Source organism: Lontra canadensis, unplaced genomic scaffold, assembly GCF_010015895.1.
Source record: "Lontra canadensis isolate GAN:19392208 unplaced genomic scaffold, GSC_riverotter_1.0 scaffold39, whole genome shotgun sequence".
Lineage (NCBI taxonomy): Eukaryota > Metazoa > Chordata > Mammalia > Carnivora > Mustelidae > Lontra > Lontra canadensis.
The window spans coordinates 2,871,712-2,892,516 of NW_022631033.1; the positions used below are offsets into that span (position 1 = coordinate 2,871,712).

The following is a 20,805-nucleotide window of genomic DNA, read 5'->3' on the forward strand; positions in this document are numbered from 1 at the left end:
ATAAATTCTCAAAACTGCTGACCTGAGATGTTGGCTATGCTTTATTTAAAAAGATTTTGAAAAACACGGAAATTAAAGAAGAAATAAACCTGGGATGTAAACAGGGAAGGCTGTTAGGAGCAACAGGACATAGCTAAGGAAAGAGTGAGCTCAGAGCAAGATGTCACCCTTCCTTTCCCACTGTTGGAAATTCAAAACCATCCCACGTTTCTGTAAGAAAAGCTTTATTGGTTCTTTCAGAAAATTTAATTACAATTCTTTAGAAATATCCAACATGAATTTAAGCAATTGCTAATTTAAAATCTCAATAAAGTAGGCACCACAGGCAAATCAGGGTCTTCATCTTAGAATCAAGGACCAGAAAAATGTTCTTCTCTCTCTCTCTCTCTTTTTTTTTTTTCTTTTATGCCCAGGATATAAGCATGTAGAAGGGCAAAAAGGTAAGAACAAAACCTTAAAAACAAAAATCTATTGTATCTATGCTAGAAAACATTACTATAGATGTCTGCTCATGGTTTTTTCCCTCCAGTGACATACATTAACCTTTTATTTAGTGGGAGAGTAAATAAATCAATGTGTCTAGGGCCAGAAGAATTTCCCTAGCACATCTAAAGAGGTAACCAGCTTGGAATTTCTCAGTTCATAAACCAAGCAAATAGTGTGTTTACCATTTCATGGGGAAAAAGAAAAAGAGAAATATAGACAGATATATAGATATATGGATATAAGTGATAAAGAGATGGAGAAAGATATTGATAGATGATAGATAGATAGATAGATAGATAGATAGCCTACAAAATATCTCATAAGGGTTTTTCTCAAAATATGAAAGGAAAATCAAGAGTAAACTAAAATTCATCAATAAATCACAAGTATTAATAAAGCTGAGAAACTAGATTCCTTGGTAATAGTAGGAAAGCAACAGAGATAATAAAATGAGTCTAAGGGACAATCATAAAGGAAAATGATTGAAGATTATAGTTTCTATGGGTTTAGAGGTTATCACCCACTACCTGACCAAATTGTTTCTTCCAACACTAAATGAACTATGTGAACATTGGCAAATGACTGCTCAGCAATTTAAATTAAATTTTAATAATATTATGCAGATTTTCTAACCATATTCTTGAAGGCTGATTACTAAAATTGGCCATAGGCAATGCAAAGTGCATTGGATTGTAGAAAATTGCCTCTTTTTCCAAGGGCTCCTGGTTCTAACTCTCCCATACAGCTCTTGGTGCTTAAACTTTATTTTCATTAACGGCACTACTACAACGGGTAATGAAATGAAGCATACTAATGTTTAGAAACTACCAATTACTTAAAAACTGGAATTTGAATATATTCCAATAAACAACTCCATGACAATCCAGACTTGTGGTTCACTTGAAGCTCAGCCTTGGTCAGAGGGAGAATTGAGGTGACACATAAAAAGGTATAATGAATCAGTGACAAAACTAAAATTTAAATTCAGGTTTTGCTGACTTTTCCATAGGGAACTGAACCAAGTAAGCAGCCAGTGCAGTTATTCCTTAAGTAGGTGGGTTATAAATTAATCAACTAACCTTATAAGTTAGTCTCTGGGGCACTCTAGTCCTTGGTTAATTGTGGCTCTCTCCTGTTATTTTGTTCTAATTTCCGGAGAAGCTCAAATAAAAACATCCAAGAACAGCTTTAGTAAAACAATAGCCATCATTTTTGTTTTTGTTTTGTTTTTGAATAGGACACCATGGTATCTGTCCTATGGTTCTGCAGATGGCATATGGATGGAAACCTGATCACAATTCCAGTAGACTCCTTTGACTTCAGTTTCCATGATGAAGGGGAGGACAGTACCACTCTGATAACTGCTTGGTAATGGAGGCTCCAGAGAGAACAGAAAACTCAGCTACACAACTGAAAATTCACATTTACATTCATTTCCCCCAAATGCCTAGAATGAAGAGCCAGTCATTTGCAGTTGATGTGAAATCATAACCTTCAATTTCTGCTGTCAACCTCAGAAGGAGATTCCACCTGGGATGATTTGGGGTGTCATTAGTCATTAGCAAAGAGGTACAGACCAACAAAAATCCACAAAGGTTTTCAGAGGTTGACTAATGTATCCCATCTCCTTCAATTTCTCCTTTCATGCTCACTGTGTGTCCAGTGGTAAGTCTGGTGCCCAGCATGGAAAGAGTGCAATAAAAATCATCCAAGGAATGAATGGACCCTGTCCTTCTCTACAAGATCTGTTCAAGCCTTAGCTAGTCGACCAGCAAACAAGTATTTCCCCTTCTTGAGCACATATAAGAAAGGAAACATAATTGTTCTCATCTTCAAGTTGGGAGAATTTTTGCCCAAACCCTTCAGCCCCTGTGCCCCCTCAAATTCCCATCTTTTGACCTCAGTGACGCCCATTCTAAGGCTAGCTATGTACTATAGGTCACCCGGGCTTCCTCTTGGGCTCACAGATCTTTCAGTTTGAAAGAGATAATGTAGGTCACTGAAGCAATCCTTATTTTCCAAGTGAAATCAAGACCCAGAGACACTGAATAAAGTTTTTAACAGGTTCACACAAATACTGAAGAATAAATTGAGAATCAGAATTTAAAGCTCAATATATCACTTTAAAATTAGTTCAAACATCCTCTCTTATATGTGTAAATACATACACTAAATTATATTTGCAATGTGTATGTATGCAATATACTAGCAATGTTCTATTACAGATTTTATTAAATACTATTACTACAGTGAGGAGAACTAGTTCATACTCTCACTTTAATAATATTAATGTAAAAATGTCAACCAACATTCTTCACTTTGTATTACATCATAATACATTATCATTTTGTATATATTATATGACATATAATAATATACTACAATAAACATATTGTTTCAATAATTATATAATAATATTAAAAGCCAATGGTTGATCATATTTTTATATCACTTTGAATACTTTTTCTCCTTCATTCCATAGATTAAAGAACTACCTAAATCCTCTCATTGAATCCTCAGACTAAGAAATTGTGTCCATGTTATCTTCATTTTAAGTGGGGACTTGGATGTCCAAACATAGTAAAGACTTACTCAAAGTTCAGTGGGTAAGGAGCCAAGCCAGCCTCCAGTGTCAAATGCCTCACTCTGAAGTTTATACTCCTTAAACTGCAGTGCAATGGCCTTTTTCGCTGTGATAAATAACACAAAATATTTGGGACTCCCTTTTCCCCAATATTTCTTTCCAGGAAGAAAATAACAGGGCCTGTGCCACTAACATCTCCAGATTTTCATAATTTGAAAATGACTTTCCCATTTTTTTATGCCATTGGCTTCAAAAAAAATCTCTCACTTTGCTGCCTATAAATATGCTTACTCACTTTTTATAGAAAACGATAAGACCTTCGAGAAAGCCATAAGTCTCTCCAAGACCTGCAGGATTCATAAAAGAGTATCCCCACTATTTTCATCCTGAGAGGTACAGAGTAACCCATCATGGGGTGATTCCCATTTATAATCAATAGTGCTGATGTACACAGACAAACAGATGCATGTATGTCCATAACTCCCTGTGTGAAGATCATTAAAATATATTTCTAACAAATTTCTGAAAATAATCAGGCTAAATGTACAACAGTAATCTTCTATGGGAGATGGTATGATTTCTCAAAAATCCAAATTTAGAAACAATAATAATAATAATAAACTGATAGTGCCCCCTTCCCTGTCTGAGCAGCTACATCTCCTTACAAAATGAATGCTCACGTGCATTCAGTCGTATTGTGGGCACAGATGCTGATGATACCAAAACCACCTCCATCTGAAGTCCCCTACATGCGGTTCATTGGTTCATTGCAAATATGCTATTTCTTATCTTTATAATTGCCTATCAGATGTGCTTTATCATGGAGGCAGCATCTAACTCAAAATACAGCACCATCTGCACAAGATCATGGGGTCCAGTTTCCCTTTCATTTGATTTCTTCACATGACATTTGGAAGTTAACTACTCCAACAAATGAAATGCCATTGGGTGAGCTAATAGTCTGTTAGAAATTGGCACAGTAATTACTCTCCAGACGATGCATTCTTTGGCCAATGCTCTTATAAATTATTTTTAAAAAAATATTACCAATGATACCTAACAGCAAAGTCAAGAAACCAAGTGAATTTCAGAGTCAAGGACCTGATGCATCAAAGACCCATCCTTCCCCATTCTATGTCAGCAAAACCGAGATCAAGTTTTGCTGAGTCTGTTCCTGCAAATCTGAGCTGTTGTAATTAGAGGTGAGAGAGTTTGCTTCTAAGCTTTTCCATAGACGAGTCCAACTTAATAATGTTCTCTATTAATCTGATCCAACTAGGAATATGGAACCAGGGAATATATCAAACTAATCCCCAAAACAAACACCCTGCACTAAAATCAACAAAAGATATTCGACAGTTAATTACAACTCCCTAAAAAGGGAAAGCTAAGAATGAGCTTTTTACCATTAGAAAATCAATCATAGCATAAATTCATATGCCAAGAATGCATTACTTTAAAGAAAAATGCATTACTATCGACTAGAGAATGGTCAGCCAACTTCCTTTGCCACGGCCAAAACGCATTTGGAGAACACAGTTCCTGGGGGTCCTTATGTACGTGTGCCCAGAATTTTTCAGGTCAAATTGAAGAACTACTGGAATGACCTCAAGTGTTTCCTCTGTGAGTCTCTCTCTAACAGTGCCCTAGTTTTGATTGGGATCAGAAAGGCAGATGTGGCAGAGAAAGGCAGCCAAGAATCTGACCTTTTATCTCCAGTTTTAGTGAAGCCCTGAGGTTCTTCAGTTTCAATCCACATAATGTCACTGTGGGCACAACTTTCTGAAGAGCAGTTACTTTCTATTTCTTTTTTTATAGTAAAATAAAAGGGACAGAGGGTGGAATTGACAGGTTTGGATTATAGACTTGAAGGGTGGGAGGAGCCAGCGTCTGAGGGGTTGTGCAATGAAAAAGGAAAGGGAGGGGATATTCAGGGAGTAAGAGATGGCCATGCCTGTGGGTTTCCTTGGGCTGCCCTAGCGGAGTGTCCTGCACTTGGGGGTTTAAATAACAGAAATGTACGACATCAAGGTTCTAGAGGACAGAGCTAGAGGTCAAGGTATTGTAAGCGTTGGTTCCCTCTGTGGGGCATGAGGAAGCACCTACTCCAGGCCAGTCCCTTTGGCTTGCATGTGGCCAGTTTCTACCTATGTCTTTTTCACACGGTCTTCCCTCTGTCCCAATCTCCTCTTCATAAAGGACAACAGTCATATTGGATTAAGAGCCCACCCTAATGACCTCACTCTAACTTGCTTACCTCTGTAAACAGCCTCTATCAAGTTTGGTCACATCAGAAGGTACTGGGGATTAAGACTCCAATATATCTTTTTTTGGCGGGGGTGGTTTCAGGCCATAATACCATGTGGCATAACACCCCTGAAATCCCACTGTCTAGCATCACACACCTAATCACAGAACACTACAGCCTACGTCTGCCATGCACACAGATGCTCTGATTTGTAGAAGCTATGCCTATAACCTCTTTATTGCTGTATTTGAAAGTTGAAGATAGCATCACCAGTGCCCTAATTTTGATAATTTTGATCTGGGTTTCACCCAACAACAGCATGTATGATAGAAATCTTATTAAAGAAGGTTATCGATGGGATGGTGAAACCATATTTATTTATACATAAGTTTGTATCAATGACAATTATCATCCAGGATTGTGAAAAATGCCGAGGATTCCAATATAAAACACCTCTCTCTTTAGAATGGAGATTTATAACACACGGTCTTCAGATCCCTGCACCAACGTCATCTAGCATGTTCCTGAAACTGCAGGTTCCAGACTCTGTAGGACCTGCTCATTCAGAGCCAGAGAACCAGAGAACAGGGAGGCTGGAAGTTAGGGTCTCCCTCTTTAACAAGAACTCCTGATGACTCTTGTGACCTGTGGAAGTTGAGAAGCATGGGTCCAGGAGAAGAAGCTGACAGACATCTGGACAAAACAAAGTGGGAAGTGCTGATATGTGGATACAGAAAGATGCTCTGGGACCCAGGGTAGGGCCCCTAAGTCCCCCTGGAGACAGAAAGTGGCCTGCCCCAGAGAAGTCATAAGTAGCAGCACAAAGGTGACTTCGGACACCATATACTGGCACAGCCACAGCTGAGGCAGAGACAGCAGGTGCACGAGTGTGTGGATGCGAAACGCCCATTCCTATCTTCAGTCTCAGCAAGGTCACTCATTCCACCTGTCATGGTCTGTGGTAAGATGGCTCATCCTGTCCATCACCCTGAGACTCTCCAGCACTTACCACCCCTCTTTTTGAGCTGTTGACTCTGCTTCCACTTTTCAGCTCTCTCTACTTGCGGAATTTAGAAAGCCAGCTGCTTTGGGAACCTGAATCTCATCCCTGTGAGCCCCTGGGGGTCTCCCGGGCAGTACCCCTGCATGGGCTCAATGTCCACTTTCCTGCCTGGGCAGCTCTGCCCCCTTCCAGGGATGGACACTTTCATACTGTTGATTTTGCTGGTGCAGCCTGTCACCTCATCATGGCTCATGAGAGACCATGGCCTACTCTTCAATGTCAGTCAGTAACTTAAACATCGTGCAGTGTGTTTTACAGTCTCCACTCCTCTTTGCCTTTAACTGGTTCAGGAGCCATCATTTTCAAGGTGCCTCACACTGCAGTGGAAAGTTCTGCATGGACCCTTCCCTCTTTGCTGCCTAGGGCAGGTCCTCCCCAGCACGATGCTCCAGGTGTGAGGGCACCCACATGGTCCTCAGGAAATATTTCTGGGGAAATATTCCATGTCAGAAGCACTGCCCAGGGTTAAGTGCAAAAACTGCATCAGAGGCATTTCCTTGAATGCAAGGTAACCTCGATTAGGTGCCCTCATCCATACAACTCTGGAGTTTCTCAGAAAAAATTCCTGCTTGTGCATTTGGTAGTTCCTGGCCCAGGAAAGTTAAGAGCCTCAAATAACAAGTACTATTATACAAAATTACCTTATATGTGCATTTGCACTCACTACTGCTTTATTATGAACACATCCCAGACTCAGACAGAAAACAGGGAACTGTGGGGTAGACAGCATGTGCCAGGCATGAGCAGGGAAGATGTATTCTTTAATTCAGTGAATAAACGTGCTGGCCTTTGTACATGATAGAGGATAATCCTATGTGATCGATAAAATGTTCGTGGTACACTTTGTAAACTCTAGAAGACAACTGGTCTTGGTTGAATTAAGATCTTCATTCTGGTCTGATCCTGCCACATCATTTAGGTCAGAGGTCGGCAGACCATGACCCGAGGGTCCACACCAGCGGCCAAGTTTTCGTAGAGCTCACCCACTAGAGATGGCTCAACCGGAAGGCTTGTGAAAATTTTACAAATGAAGGCTACATGATGGAAACTCTAAGTGACTCATGAAGACTAAAATATTTATTACGTGGCCTGTACAGAAGAAGTTTGCTGCTGCCTCATTTCAATTATCATGAAAAAATAAGAGAAATCTATCCCCAGCTTAATGACTTCAATATTACTGACTTTAATTGGCCGTTCATAAAGTTTCTGCATGAATGCAAGTTGACATACTTACTAAAACACTCATGGATGGAAATATGTTTGTATCGTGAAAGAGTCCTTTTTTATTGGGTATCTCTTAGTACATGGTTCTATGGTAAAGGTTTCATGTCAAATTTTTCACTTATGCCTTCAAATAAGGCAGTAGTGGGGTCTTCCTGTCCCCATGGCCAGAAGAGGAGGCTGAACCTCATGGAAACCCAATTTCCTGCTCGGTGTTGCATCGGTCAGTGAATGGTGGGGACAGCCGGGATCCACATCTAAATTTCGGAGATTGGCTGAAATATCCAAAATCCAATCACTCAAATCCCATAAGGAGACCAGGGGTAAATGCACAGTAATTCGCAGATTTTGGCTACATGAACTACATGGCTTCATACCTAAGAACTTAGAATATGCTGGCATAATGACCACAACCTACATGCGTATATACACATATTTTCTTATATAACGTAACATGTGATTTGGTATTTTTAAAAAACATCTTATTGAATTTCTAGAAGCCTTACATTATCGCCATGACACATAGAAGCTCGACCATTTCATAGAAGCAAATAACGATGCGCGTGAAAAACATCAAGCCAAGAGTCACGATGACCTATGCATTTTATGCTCCTAAGCAAGTTATCAAGATTTACAAAAATCTTAAAAAGTTGTTAAAATGTATAAAGTAACTCACATTTAATTTACAAAATAACTCACCAAACATATCCTCCTAATTTTTTATGATGTTGTTATTTTTTAAAAATAAAAATAAATAAATAAAGCAAATAGTTTCCTAAAGATGGTCTTTCAGGAGGAAGCAACAATGTGTACGGGGTACATGTATGATACAGTGGAGATACCTAGATTTTTGCATCTGAAACACATGAGTTCGAATCCCGTCTCAGGGGGTCAGTCTTTGTGCTGCTTGGGAATGTCACCTTTAAGCGCTGGAATCTATACCAGTTAAAGAGTGAGGAGACAGACATGCAGGCCACACCTGACTTCCAGAAGAGCCCCACACCCCATTTTCGTCATCTACCCACCCCCCGCTGCACTATGACCTTCACATCCCTGGCTACAGCTTTATTAGGCATCTACATGCCTCTAGGCTTCCAGATCTCTCCATCTTCAAGGTCTGACTTGATAAACAGAAGCTTAATCACCTAATTTGTATGAAAGATCATGTTTCCTACTCTTCTTTGCCTACACAATGCAAGCAGAGCCTACACAGTAGTCAGTGTCGGCACCAGGCTAAAGCCACAGGTGACAAAAGGCTGAGAATCCAAGCTTGAGAAGGAAAGAGGGAGAGAGAGAGAGAGAGAGAAGCAAACCAGGAAACAGACTCCAAAGGATGGAGAACAAGCTGAGGGTTGCTGGGCGGGGGGGGGGGGTGGGGGGGGGGGGGGGGGGAATGGGGGGGTGGTCATCAAGGCCAGCGCTCAGGATGCACACTGGGTGAAATGACACATCACTAAATTCTACTCGTGAAACTAATGCTATACTATGTGTTAACTAACTAGAATTTAAATAAAACCTGGAAACAACGAGTGAAATAAGTCAAGCAGAGAGAGTCAATTATCATATGGTTTCACTTAATTGTGGAGCATAACAAATAGCATGGAGGACATGGGGAGTTAGGAGAAGGGAGTTGAGGGAAATTGGAAGGGGAGGTGACCCATGAGAGACTGTGGACTCTGAAAAAAACAATCTGAAGGGTTTGAAGAAGTGGGGGGTGGGAGGTTGGGGGAACCAGGTGGTGGGTATTGGAGAGGGCACGGATTGTATGGAGCACTGGGTGTGTTTCAAAAACAATGAATACTGTTATGATGAAAATAAATTTTAAAAAATGATTAAAAAAGAAAGAATTACAATAAAATTTACACTTTTTAAAAAGAAAGAGAAGACAGATGGTTTCTGGGAGCTGCTGTCTCTTTAACACGGGAAGGTGGAAAGCCCTGTTCTGTGTTGCCTGGGTTTACCTGGGTCTTTGAGATAATAGAGAAAATCTCGGTTCTAACTCAGGCGTCTCTTCAAGATGAATGAGATCAGGTATTGATAATGGAAACAGCTGCTTGCCAGAGTTTCTTGCTTTAAGGCAGGAAATGAAGCCTGAAGGTCAGAAGATATGCTTGGCTTTATCGGGGAGGATATGAACCAATACAGATTTCTGAGAAAAATAATTTAAAAGGTCAAGCAAAGGGAGAAAAACAACCTGAAGTTCCCTGAAACCAGTAGCTACATCTCTCTTCCTGAAGTTTTTTCACTCAAAGATGACCGGACTGTTTGTTTAATCCCACCCAGAATTTTCTTACTGCTAATTACAAGCTCTGAGTCTTGGGAGACACTGGCCCATTGCTAAGTCTGGGGGAAGCCTCACAAACCCGCCCCCAGACCTCACAGGAAGCACTAGCACTCAGGTTTAAGTCTTGAAGAGTGATTCTAGGTTGTTTCTTCTGTCCTCTCAACAATTCGGAGAGCGAGGCATCAAAATGCCCCGGTCAAAGAGATGAGGACTCCCTTACCATCAGCCCCTAAGTTTCTCTCAAAATTCTATGCTTCTGACTCATCACTGGGGAAAAGTCCATGAAAACAAGAGAAAAATGTCCAAGAAAACAAGAGAAATTGAAAGATTCTGGCAGAAGATGATGACCATTTTTAAAAAAAAAAGAAAAAAAAGCATTCTCAAATATGTGTCTCATAAGGTTCATAGATTTATGGAGTTTTTGCATTTAAAATATTTACCAGATGTCATAGGTGACAGGGTGTCTGGCTGGGTGTCCTGGGGACGCAGACAGACACAATGTGTGAGCAGTTAGAAAAGGTGTAACTTGTATTCGTTCTTCTGTAAGATTAAAAGGAGCAGTGCTCAAATCACTGAGAAAACACAATCGCAGCTCAAGAAGGGTCCCTGAAATCTTACATAATACATTCAAATATTAACTACACATCAAAAATGTTAAGTATTAGCCTGCCAGCACCTTCAAGAGAAATGTGTTTATCTATTTATTCATTCATTCATTCATTCCAATTTTCAAGACTTCTATTTTCAGATATAAATAATTATAATAACTACGGTGATCTCTGAGTTTGCTAAAAGTCTTAGAATATTTCAACACTTGGCATCAGGAATGAAATTCCCAATTACCCCCAAGGCCTCGGAGAGAATGGACTACAGGACCTACCGACCGCTTTGGAGCATGTGTGCTCTGCGGTCCCGCGTCTCAGAGAGCCCCATTCTGTGGGGGGGACATTCAGCCTCAAGTTTGTCCTGGCACATGCTTTGTTTAATCATAACTTTATTCACTGGATTTGGTCCTTACGGAACCTACAAGGGCACATCTCCTCTCACGAGACACAAACAACAACGCACCCAGTACCTTGAACACATTCAGCAGTGGCGCCCCGAGAAGTCTGAGACAATGACCTCTCTGAGCACCAGTGTCTGCGGGACACAGCCTGCCCACAGCGACCTGGGGGGCCGCACATCGGCCTGGCCTGGGAGCCTCTCCCCACACACAGTGGGACTGTCCGTCACCCTGCCAGCAAGGGAAACTAAAGTGAACATCCTCACTGACCGCGTTCCCATCCTGACCCTCCACAGCTGTCACAAGGTCTTCTGATGCTACTTCCTAAGTGTGTCCCATATCTGTTTTCTCACAGACCTATGTCCCCTGTGTTTTCAAGGACCCAGCGCACCCTTCTGAGCATCTAAGTACCGTTGTGTTCCAGGCAATACTGTGGCCCGCCATTGGCCGTACCTCCGAGAGATCTTCCTAAAATGTAAGGCACCATCATAGCCCACAGCTTGTTGATACACGGGCACCAGTCACAGGATGAGAGGCGGAAGCCACGGACACTGGCAGTTAAGGTCTCCCACGAGAGGCCCGTATCCTCCACAAGCCCATCTTTCATGACCCTTCCCCTCCCTGCAGATTCTAGCCCCAGTGTTCCATGACAGCGAAAGTATCCCTGACCTTCTCTGCTACTTCTACTCAATGTGTACCTACTGTCACTGAACGTCACGCTGAACTGTACCCACCACCTCCGACATCTGTTGCTCCCACTGGACCTTCAGAGGTTTAAGGGTTGGAAAGATGTCTTGCCACCTGCCGTGCCTAATTCAGAGGTAAGTTTGGGTTGAAGTCAAAGTAGACATATGGTCTTTAACACCTGTCATTAGGTTTTACACCTACAACAATGACCCTGATCTACAAACACTATCATCATGATTAATGTCACTCTGCCTCTCTATGAAAATAAACAGGTCAGGAATTGCATAGCGTACACCCTCTCTGTAAATTTTATTATAGCCTCATATATGATGAAAATATTTTGTATCTTATTATAACTAAAATGCTATTTTATACAAATTGTAAATACCTACGACGGAAAGACAAAAGACTTTTCCACAGGAAATGAATTTAAATACTGAAAATTCAGATTCTTTCTAGAGTTGGTGCCTACAAGATGTTTTATGAGGAGAATTGCTTTTGGCAGAAAAAATTTGATTCAGACACAGAAGTGTGGGCAGAAGGTCTGGATTCTGGGTCAATGTGTTTAGTGATTATTGGTAAGTCACTTTAACTTTTACAGGCTTCAGTTCTAGATACTCGAAAGCAAGTAAATTGAATCAGGTGATTCTCAAGTGCCCCCCTGGTTTTGTAAGTTGTAGTTTATAAAGAAAGCACACGGTCCTACAGGCTGCCTGGTTCTCAGAACAGTTAACAAAACGGGTTAAACATGGCAGGTTTGCTGTGGGAAGAGGGTGCTTCTGGGGCGTGTGATTGTCGGAGAACACAGTCCTGTGGGTCTTTATCTCCCAGAAGAAATCTGAAGGAAGGTAGCCTAATTTTCCATGCCAAGTGTGCTGCGTGCTTGTGTTATTCTCAGTTACGCTCAACACAACCGACAGACACACGCGTCACACTCACTCGGTTCTCAGCCCACACTGCACGGGCTCCTTGAGGACCTGGGATTTGGTGCACTGTTTCTGAGTCATCAACTGCAGCCCTAAATAGTTCTGCTAAGGGAGGGAATGGGAGAGGAGAGAGAGAGGGTACAGGTATCGGAAAAACACCTGCAGACCTCGTCTTATTCCTTTCAGCCTTTCGTAGGAAGAGCAAGTTGTGTCTCCAGCTCTGTCGGGATTTCCAGAATTCCTCCTCGAGCAGGGAGACACAAGGAATGTGCCTGGATTGTGGGTCCCCCGTGTCCCTCCCGTCACCCCAGGGTCTTTCCCCCAGCCTTCTAGTGTCTTCTGTTCTGAGAGCACCTTCCACCTGAGCTCTCCTTTGTGACTCAGGCTCTAGAGATCCCGACTCTGGAATTTCTGCCAATGTTGCTCGACCCCCAGCCCCGCACCCCACCCTTGTCCACTTTGGGGTTTTGTCATGATTACTGCGGTCGGCATTCTGTCCCCAGGGCACAGGACACACAGTTCCCAGAGCTACTCTCTGAGCAACAGAGTCTCTGTTGTAGAGTAACAGAACATTAAAAGAAAATGAGAATTATTTCTTCTTGTAAAGAATGAAATCATCATTCTAAATGAAAGAAGCTTTGGGATCTTCATGTTTGTCTTATATTTAAAAAGAATTTCCAGAGCTGGAACATAAATAATGCAAGCTACGTGTCTGATTGACTTCTGCTGGTTAAAGACACATACAGTCACTGTGATAAATATCCATTATTGTCTCAGAGAGAAATACCAGAAAATCTAATATCTATGAAAAAAGGAAAAATGGAAACCAATATGAGGCTCCACTCATAAATCATAATTAGCTTTCAAAGACCAATATATTTTATTATGAATATAAATCCCGATAAGGCAAAACTATGAAAATTTCATGAATCCAAAGTCTTCAATTAAAATTAAAAAGCCTTATTTGAAAATTTGATTTTTATGCATATGACAGATAAAGTCACCAAAAAGCATGGAATATTGAAATCAACTTTAACAAGTCCTAGATTTAAATGACCAAAGGAAAATGAAATATATGACGTATGGCTCAAAGAATGAGTTTTTAATCTAAATTATGAAAAGGGGGTTTTAGTAAATTGATTTTTTAATTATTACAACTGTCGAGAAAAATTCCTTTGAATCTACATCGAATAACACATTTTTTCCTTCAAAATGAAATACAAGTAAGTATTAGGGTAACCACCGGCTTCCAGTGAACATGCAACCATTCTCTGAATGCTGGCTGTAAAGCTGCATCAAGCCCAGTGTAAATGTCAGAAGTGTTTGCGTGGCTGGTGGAAAGTTTAATTTGCACTTCTATAAACCCACATTCAATTTTTCCTTACCTTTCATCCGTCGCCACCGCTGCAGTAATTCTCAATATGTGATTCAAATAAGAACAATGAATTTAATTCAAGTTTGGGGATGAAAAAGCACCTTTCTTACCCTGGCAGAGGGGAGCGAGGGAATCCCACTGATACATGCCTCCTGGACTCCTTCGGCAGGTCGCGTTGCTGTGGCCAATCATCCGATGCCCAGGCTTGCAGAAATAATGCACTTTACTCCCCAGTGCTCCTGTGGTCCTATTGAAAACACCTCCGTTTTTCGGGGTGTGGGTCAGGCTGCAGTAGGGCGCTGCGGACACACGAGCACATCCAGATGTAAATAAATAAACAGGGAGAGACCAGGGGTTTCCCTTGGTTAAAGGGATATAAATGAAGTATCTTTCTTGTTCAAACAGTGGGAAATCAGCACCAATATGTCAACGTGTTCTAACAAGCATCCCCACACACCACAGTCTGGCATGGGGCCTCCGGCTCACTGCTGCTGACAATGCAACGTGGCGTCGCCACATTAGAAGACAGTGGCAATTTCCCATAAAACAAACATGTTCTCACCCTACGGTCCAGCAGTCAGCCTCCTTGGTGTTTGCTCAAAGACTTAAAAATGTAGGTCCCCAAGAAGAAAAAGAAAACGTGCACGTGAATGTTTACAGGAGCTCTACTCATGACCGCTCAAGCTTGAAGCTTGCACGACGCCCTTCAGTGGGTGATGGACCGACCGTGGCCCATCTGAACAGTGGAATATTCTTAGGCACAAAAAAGAAGTGAGTCATCAAGCCATGAAAAGAAATGGAGGAACCTTATGTGCTTTTTACTAACTGAAAGAAGTCAGTCTGGAAAGGCGGCCGACTGGGTGATGCCAGTGGTTGAGTATGGGATTCCAGAAAAGGCAACACTATAGGGTCCTAAAAATAGCAGTGGTTGCTAAGGGTCGTAGGGAGGGATGCACGAGTGCAGCGCCCAGGGTTTTTAGGGCAGTGAGGCTGCTCTGTGATAATGTAACAATCGGTTTATGTCATTACCCCATGTCCAATCCACAGAGTACATGAGACCAAGAGTCACACTGAGGTAGACCCTGGGCTCCAGGTGATGATGACAAGTCTGTGCAGGCTCACCGAGTCCAACAAACGCACCATCTGTAGGGGACATTGACGGGGGATGGGGGGGCTGCATCCGCAGCGGCAGGGGATACATGGGAACTCTCTGTATCTTTTCCTCAACTTTGCTATGAACCTAAAACTGCTCTGAAAAAATAAAGTCTAAAACCAAACAAAACTAAACCAAAACTCATCCGAAAAGCCTAGAGCCAAGGTCCAATCTCTTATTTTGAAGTTGGGACTATAGGCAATTATTGCTCTGTGTGAAGGAGGATCTCAACTTTCTGAACATTGTAAGGAAATACACGGAAGAATCATGCTGAATTCCCTCACTCACTCCCTTAAGGCCGACCCACTTAAGTAAGCTGACTGGCCACCAGAATAAGAACAAGGAGGTGCGGCTCTGAGCACCTTACTTGAAACAAAACAATTCTCAATGTTGGAAAAGAAAAGCATCATTAATATGGAGAAAATAGAAAAATAGAACATTTTATCGTTAAAGCCATTAACTCTTTCTTTGTCGCTGTTGTTCAGTGGGTCTTGTGAGTTGCACCATGATGGAGACATGAAGCTACTTTTTAACATGTGGGATTTGATTAAAATCTCTGAAGAAAATGCACTACTCCAGGTCAACACAAATCTTCCAATAGCTTTAGTCATTGCCTGTGTAGGAACTTTCTAAAATTGGGGACAGGCGTTTGTTAGAGTAAGTCTCACCTACATAGAATACAGCATCCTGATGGCTAAAAGCTCTGCGTCTTATTTACACATTTAGAGAAAGAAACTCATTTCACTCTTACAAGATCAGTTTCATTACAGCAAACACTCCTATCACTCCCTTCCAATGCATTAAAACAATAAAATAAAGAAAGTTGTGAAGGACTAGAAATGCTGTTTCCTTTGGAAAGAAGAGGTTTAAATGTACCACCAGCCCCATGGGGGCTCCGTAGATGAAACACTTACAAGTCTGAGTGCTTAATGTGGAACCCATCCTTAGAAGTCAATGCAGAAGAAACTTTTTGAAGGCTCCCTATCATAGCATTGCCTAGAAGCAGTGTCTGAGTGTCTGGCCTGGGTTGTCAACCATGCCGCTGTAAGGAGCATCCTCAGAGAATGTCTTCAGCTGGATGATCTTCAGAAATCCCATTTCATTTTCTTTTTAATGGATTGATTTTTCTTAACAGAAATCCCATTTCATTTTCTTTTTAATGGATTGATTTTTCTTAAGTGAAATTTCACTAAGTATTGCAAGAAACTTTTGATTTGCTGCCCCATGGGCCAAGCCATTTTTTTATGTCCTCATTCCAGTCCCAATTTTGTAAGTTTTGAATGAATGAAAGTATTTATTTTAGGGAAGGAATGAGTATAATCAGGCACCTTGGCTAACAACGGCAAAAACAAAAACAAAACAGAAAGATAATTTATAGGAAGAAGGAGCAGACTGTAGGTCTTACTTTAAAGGGAGAGAGAAGATTAAGTCTGAAATGGCCCTGAAGGGACAAAGAGACCACATTATTCATTGCATGTCACCCATGATTTTTGTCACAGTTTAATCTGTTAAGGGATATAATGTGTGGGATCTTCCAACTCTGTACAGTCTGATAATTGTCAATTTTCTCTCCTATTTACTATGTTTTTCCTATCACCAGGCTTTCAAGATACCTCTTCTTTCCTAACTCACCTAGAATGAGAGAGATAGAGAGGGGCCCAGGGGAGAAAAGAGAGCCCTGAGAACAAAAGGGACAGATCAGAGCACGCACCCCACCTGTTTAATTCTTGGCTATAGTAAGACACAGAGGACCGATGCCCACCTCAAAACTGCTGGTAGAGCGTTGGAAGAGCAGGGAGGCATCCACTATGGGAGAAGACTGGGCAAGTCAGAGACTCTGGAATTTCTGGATGTATGTCTGACCCACCTCTATCTTTAACTGTCCCCATCTGGAAGCTCGCACGGTTCACTTAGTATGGAAGGACCATTATTAACTCTGCATGCCCTTAGCACAGTACAGTGCACCAACTAGAACCACCTTTGGACAGCCCTGGCTTTGTCTTTCTTGCTTTCAAATTATGTTGCTCAGTTGTATCAATCCTAGTCTGGATGACCAGAATTTCATAAATGTGGGGCAAACAGAGATGTCAGATATGCTGTGTGGTCAGACAACAGGCTAGAGCTCCCTGGCCCATTCCACTACATCTCGGAGACATGCTCATCTCATCACCGTGCTAAAACCACAGGTGATGAACTCCTAGCAGAGGTCACTAAAGCACTGAATTTAAAATGAAAACCTGCTAAAAGATAGAGGTATTCACTGACCTCCAAAAAAAAAAAAAATTACAGCTTTCTCTGAAATTCTCCAATTTCTTACTCTCCCAACACAGTTTAACAAAGAGAATCTTCTTGTTCTATAATGAATTAAAATGTGCCTTGAAAGGCAGAACTCCAGGTATAATCACATCACCAGGGTACTAAGTGACCTAACTGCAGGTAGAAGGAAATCAATTAGGTTCACCATGATTTCCCCTGCAATGTCCGTTTTGCACCTTGGAAATAAATTCAAACGATTCTAAAGGTCTCAATATTTATTTTTCAAAACTAGGAATGTAATGAACACAAATCCGATCATCACCCTAATACTCTCCTAACTCCGTCTAATGGAAACAACCTCAACTTTGAGCCCTCTCTCAATAAGCATTGTGAATAACTACTTTGAGAGAAGGAGAGAGGCACGAAGGTCTGGGTGTGTTTGATTAAACTTTATCAAGAAAGAATGACTGAATTTCATGCCCCCCTTCTGCACATCTAAAGCCTTTTTTTTTTTTTAAACCCTTGATACTTTGTAATGTTCCACGATGTCTACCAACCAGAGAGAGCTGAAATCTTATCCATTAAACTACTGTGCCTTTTTGCTGTTCCTCTTCAGGACGCTCCTCAGCAGTGACCAAGGCAAAGACCAAGAAAGGACTTCCCAGCCCTCCGGGAAGCCACTGCTCAATTAAACGTAGCCGGTGGGCACCTTCCTTAGGAAAACCAGTTCAGTAATCACCACGGGAAATCATTGAGTGAGATACTGAGAAAAGTGTGGATTTTTTTTGGTCAGTAATTAAAATATATAAGGAATTTAAGTTGTCTATTTTTTCTGTAGGACAGTAAAACATTAGGTGTGGGTCAGGTCATACTGACAGATGGACAGAGGATTTAAAGAACATAAATATATTGGCTGCCTCAATTAGTACAAATAGCACTGGCTGAGCATAATTGAAGCATACAGGAAAGGACAAAGGAAAATGTTGAGGAGGAAATATATACATCTGTAATCTGTATTAATTTTGTGTTTTACATTATGTGTTTATACATGTGTGTTTATATGTAATCTGCAAATATGAAGAGACACACAGATAATCAATAAAAAGATAAACTACTAATAGTACGAGATTATCACTTGTAAAATTAACATCAACAGGAATATCCCTTCCTGTTTGTTTCCTTAGCATTTAAGCCTAATTTAAAATTAGCTTTATATTATATTACTTTATCTTTTAGAGGCAATGCCCTTGTTTTCCCTATGTGAATTTGAAGCTTGATGATTTTAGCAACCATTATTAAAATATCAATCAATAAATTGCTTCTTTTCTCTGCTATAGGTTAGAGACCTCTTACTCAGAGTAATTTCCCATCATATTATTTCTATGGGACTTAATTCTCATCCTTGGATATTAGGTTTACGTTACAAATTTCTATCTCCATTTTCTTTATTTACTGCAGATCCCTTGTATTAAAAACGCATTTACGCTGACTGTAAGCTTCACTTACGAACCTGTATACCGAATCTTGAACCCTTTTTTACTGGTTGCGTGATCAGTGGACCAGCGAAGGTATAACTGATTGCTCCTGCTTGTAAAATTTGACTGTTCAGTGTGGTTCCCACTTAAGACCACCAACAGAGGACTCTGACCGGAAGAACCTAAATAAAAAGGAAAACCAAAAGAAGTTCAGTTATGAGCTCATACCTACCATATGCAGAGTACTTTTAGCTTTTAATCACATTTAGGAGTCTAAATGTACAATAGATATTTCCACTTATTTCCACAGTAGACCGAGTTCCAAATGAATAAAGCAACAAGTAAATTCCCTGATTAAAAAACAAACAAAAGAAAATAGCCGATCAAAATCAATTCACATTAACACATAAGACATAGATCATAGGAACCTTACTATAAGATAGGAACAAGTAAGATACATGAAATTAATTTTTATCCCCATTAGTACGGACAATACTGTAAGTACAGGAGAAATGCAGACTTTCATGTGATACTGGTAGCGGGACGAAGTAGTACAGTCAGTCAGCAGAGCAGTCCGTGACACGCAGCACAACTGGGGCTGCCTAGTTCTTCAAACTTCAGCCCATGGGCGCCAGCGTTATTCATAGAGTCAAATGTTTGCTCCAGCATTGCTGTGGCACGGCAAAACCTAGATCCTAACTAGTATTTTGGCATTTTAGAAAAGAATAGAAAGTGCCATGGAAAGCAACCTTATATACATCTAGAATGAACAAGCTCCATAAACACTGACAGGCATAGGTGATTCTTAAAACAGCATGTTGACAGCTAAGGAAGTCTAACTGCAGATAAATATGATAGCAGTTATGTAAAAATGCAAAGTGTACCATATTAAATTGTGTGTGTGTGTGTGTGTGTGTGTGTGTGTGGATAGATAGGACATGATGCAGATAGAGATGCATAGTTACATGATAGAGACAGACGGATGTTCAGACAGAGATCAAGTAGGAACCACAGAATGTGTGCAAGTGGGACCCACCGACCCCATCCTCTTCGGTACTGTTTCCTCCTGGGAGAGGTGTCCATGATATTGGATACGCATGGAACCCCCAAGTGTCTCTGTAGTCCTTGCCTCTTTAAAAAATCAGACCCTAAGGTAAATTGGACCAAATCCTAAAATTCATTACATCCAGTAATGAGCCCACATCTGTATCTTAAATTTTTTTTTTTACCTTTTGGTACATTTGAAATTTTTAAAAAACTCAAGACACAAAGTCAGTGTCTAGGAGGTAGTCAGAAGAAGCAGGTGCAGCATGCGATGAAGTAAAATGGCCCCAGGGGCCGTCACATGATGGCTCAGACAGACAGGAGCTGCTTTCTCGAGACAGAAGCTGCATTCTCACTTCCTGGGTGTCCCATACAGTCCCACTCCACTGGTGAACTCAGCGCCACCTCCTAGTCTGATGGCTCTGTGGATTTTGGCATCGTGCAGCTCCCTCCCAGGAAGCACATTACGGGAGGGAGAACGCAGTTATCCCTGCGAGGGCCAGTGCCCGTCTCATCAGCGTATGGGACTTGCTCTGAGAGTTGTACATAGGATTTGTATTCAAGCAAAGTGACCGAGAAACCACAACCTCACTTATTGTGTAACCCCAATTGGGGCAGTTAAAATTATTTCTTCCAAAAGCAAACAAACAAAACATCATGGAATTGTGTTCCCTCAAATAAATACATAGTGAGGTCATACCTGTCCGGACCTCGGAGTGTGACCGTCTTTGGAGATAAGATCTTTAAACAGATAATTCAAGTTAAGGGAGGACCTTGGAATGAGCCCTAATCCGGTAGGACTAGAGTCCCTGTGCAAAGAAGAGATCAGGACAGGGAGGCACTGGGTGGGGGGGTGGCCAAGTGAGGACATGAGGAGAGATAAGACCTTGGAGAAACCAGCCCTGCTCACACCTGCATCCCAGTCCTGGGAGGAAATACATTCCTATTGTCGAAGACCCCCACACCCGTACCTCGAGATGGCAGCCCTAGTCACCAAATA

The 20,805-nt window shown here is 41.3% G+C and overlaps 1 protein-coding gene across 1 annotated transcript in view; it reads right to left on the bottom strand.

Moving 5' to 3' along the window:
- Window positions 1-20,805, bottom strand: part of CSMD1 (CUB and Sushi multiple domains 1) — a 1,958,110-nt gene that overhangs the window by 111,393 nt on the left and 1,825,912 nt on the right. Inside the window, exons 48-49 of the mRNA XM_032869815.1 lie at window positions 18,797-18,943; window positions 13,988-14,176 (exon numbers count right to left, since the gene is read on the bottom strand). Coding sequence (XP_032725706.1) covers window positions 13,988-14,176; window positions 18,797-18,943 — 336 coding nt within the window. The remainder of the gene's footprint in view (window positions 1-13,987; window positions 14,177-18,796; window positions 18,944-20,805) is intronic.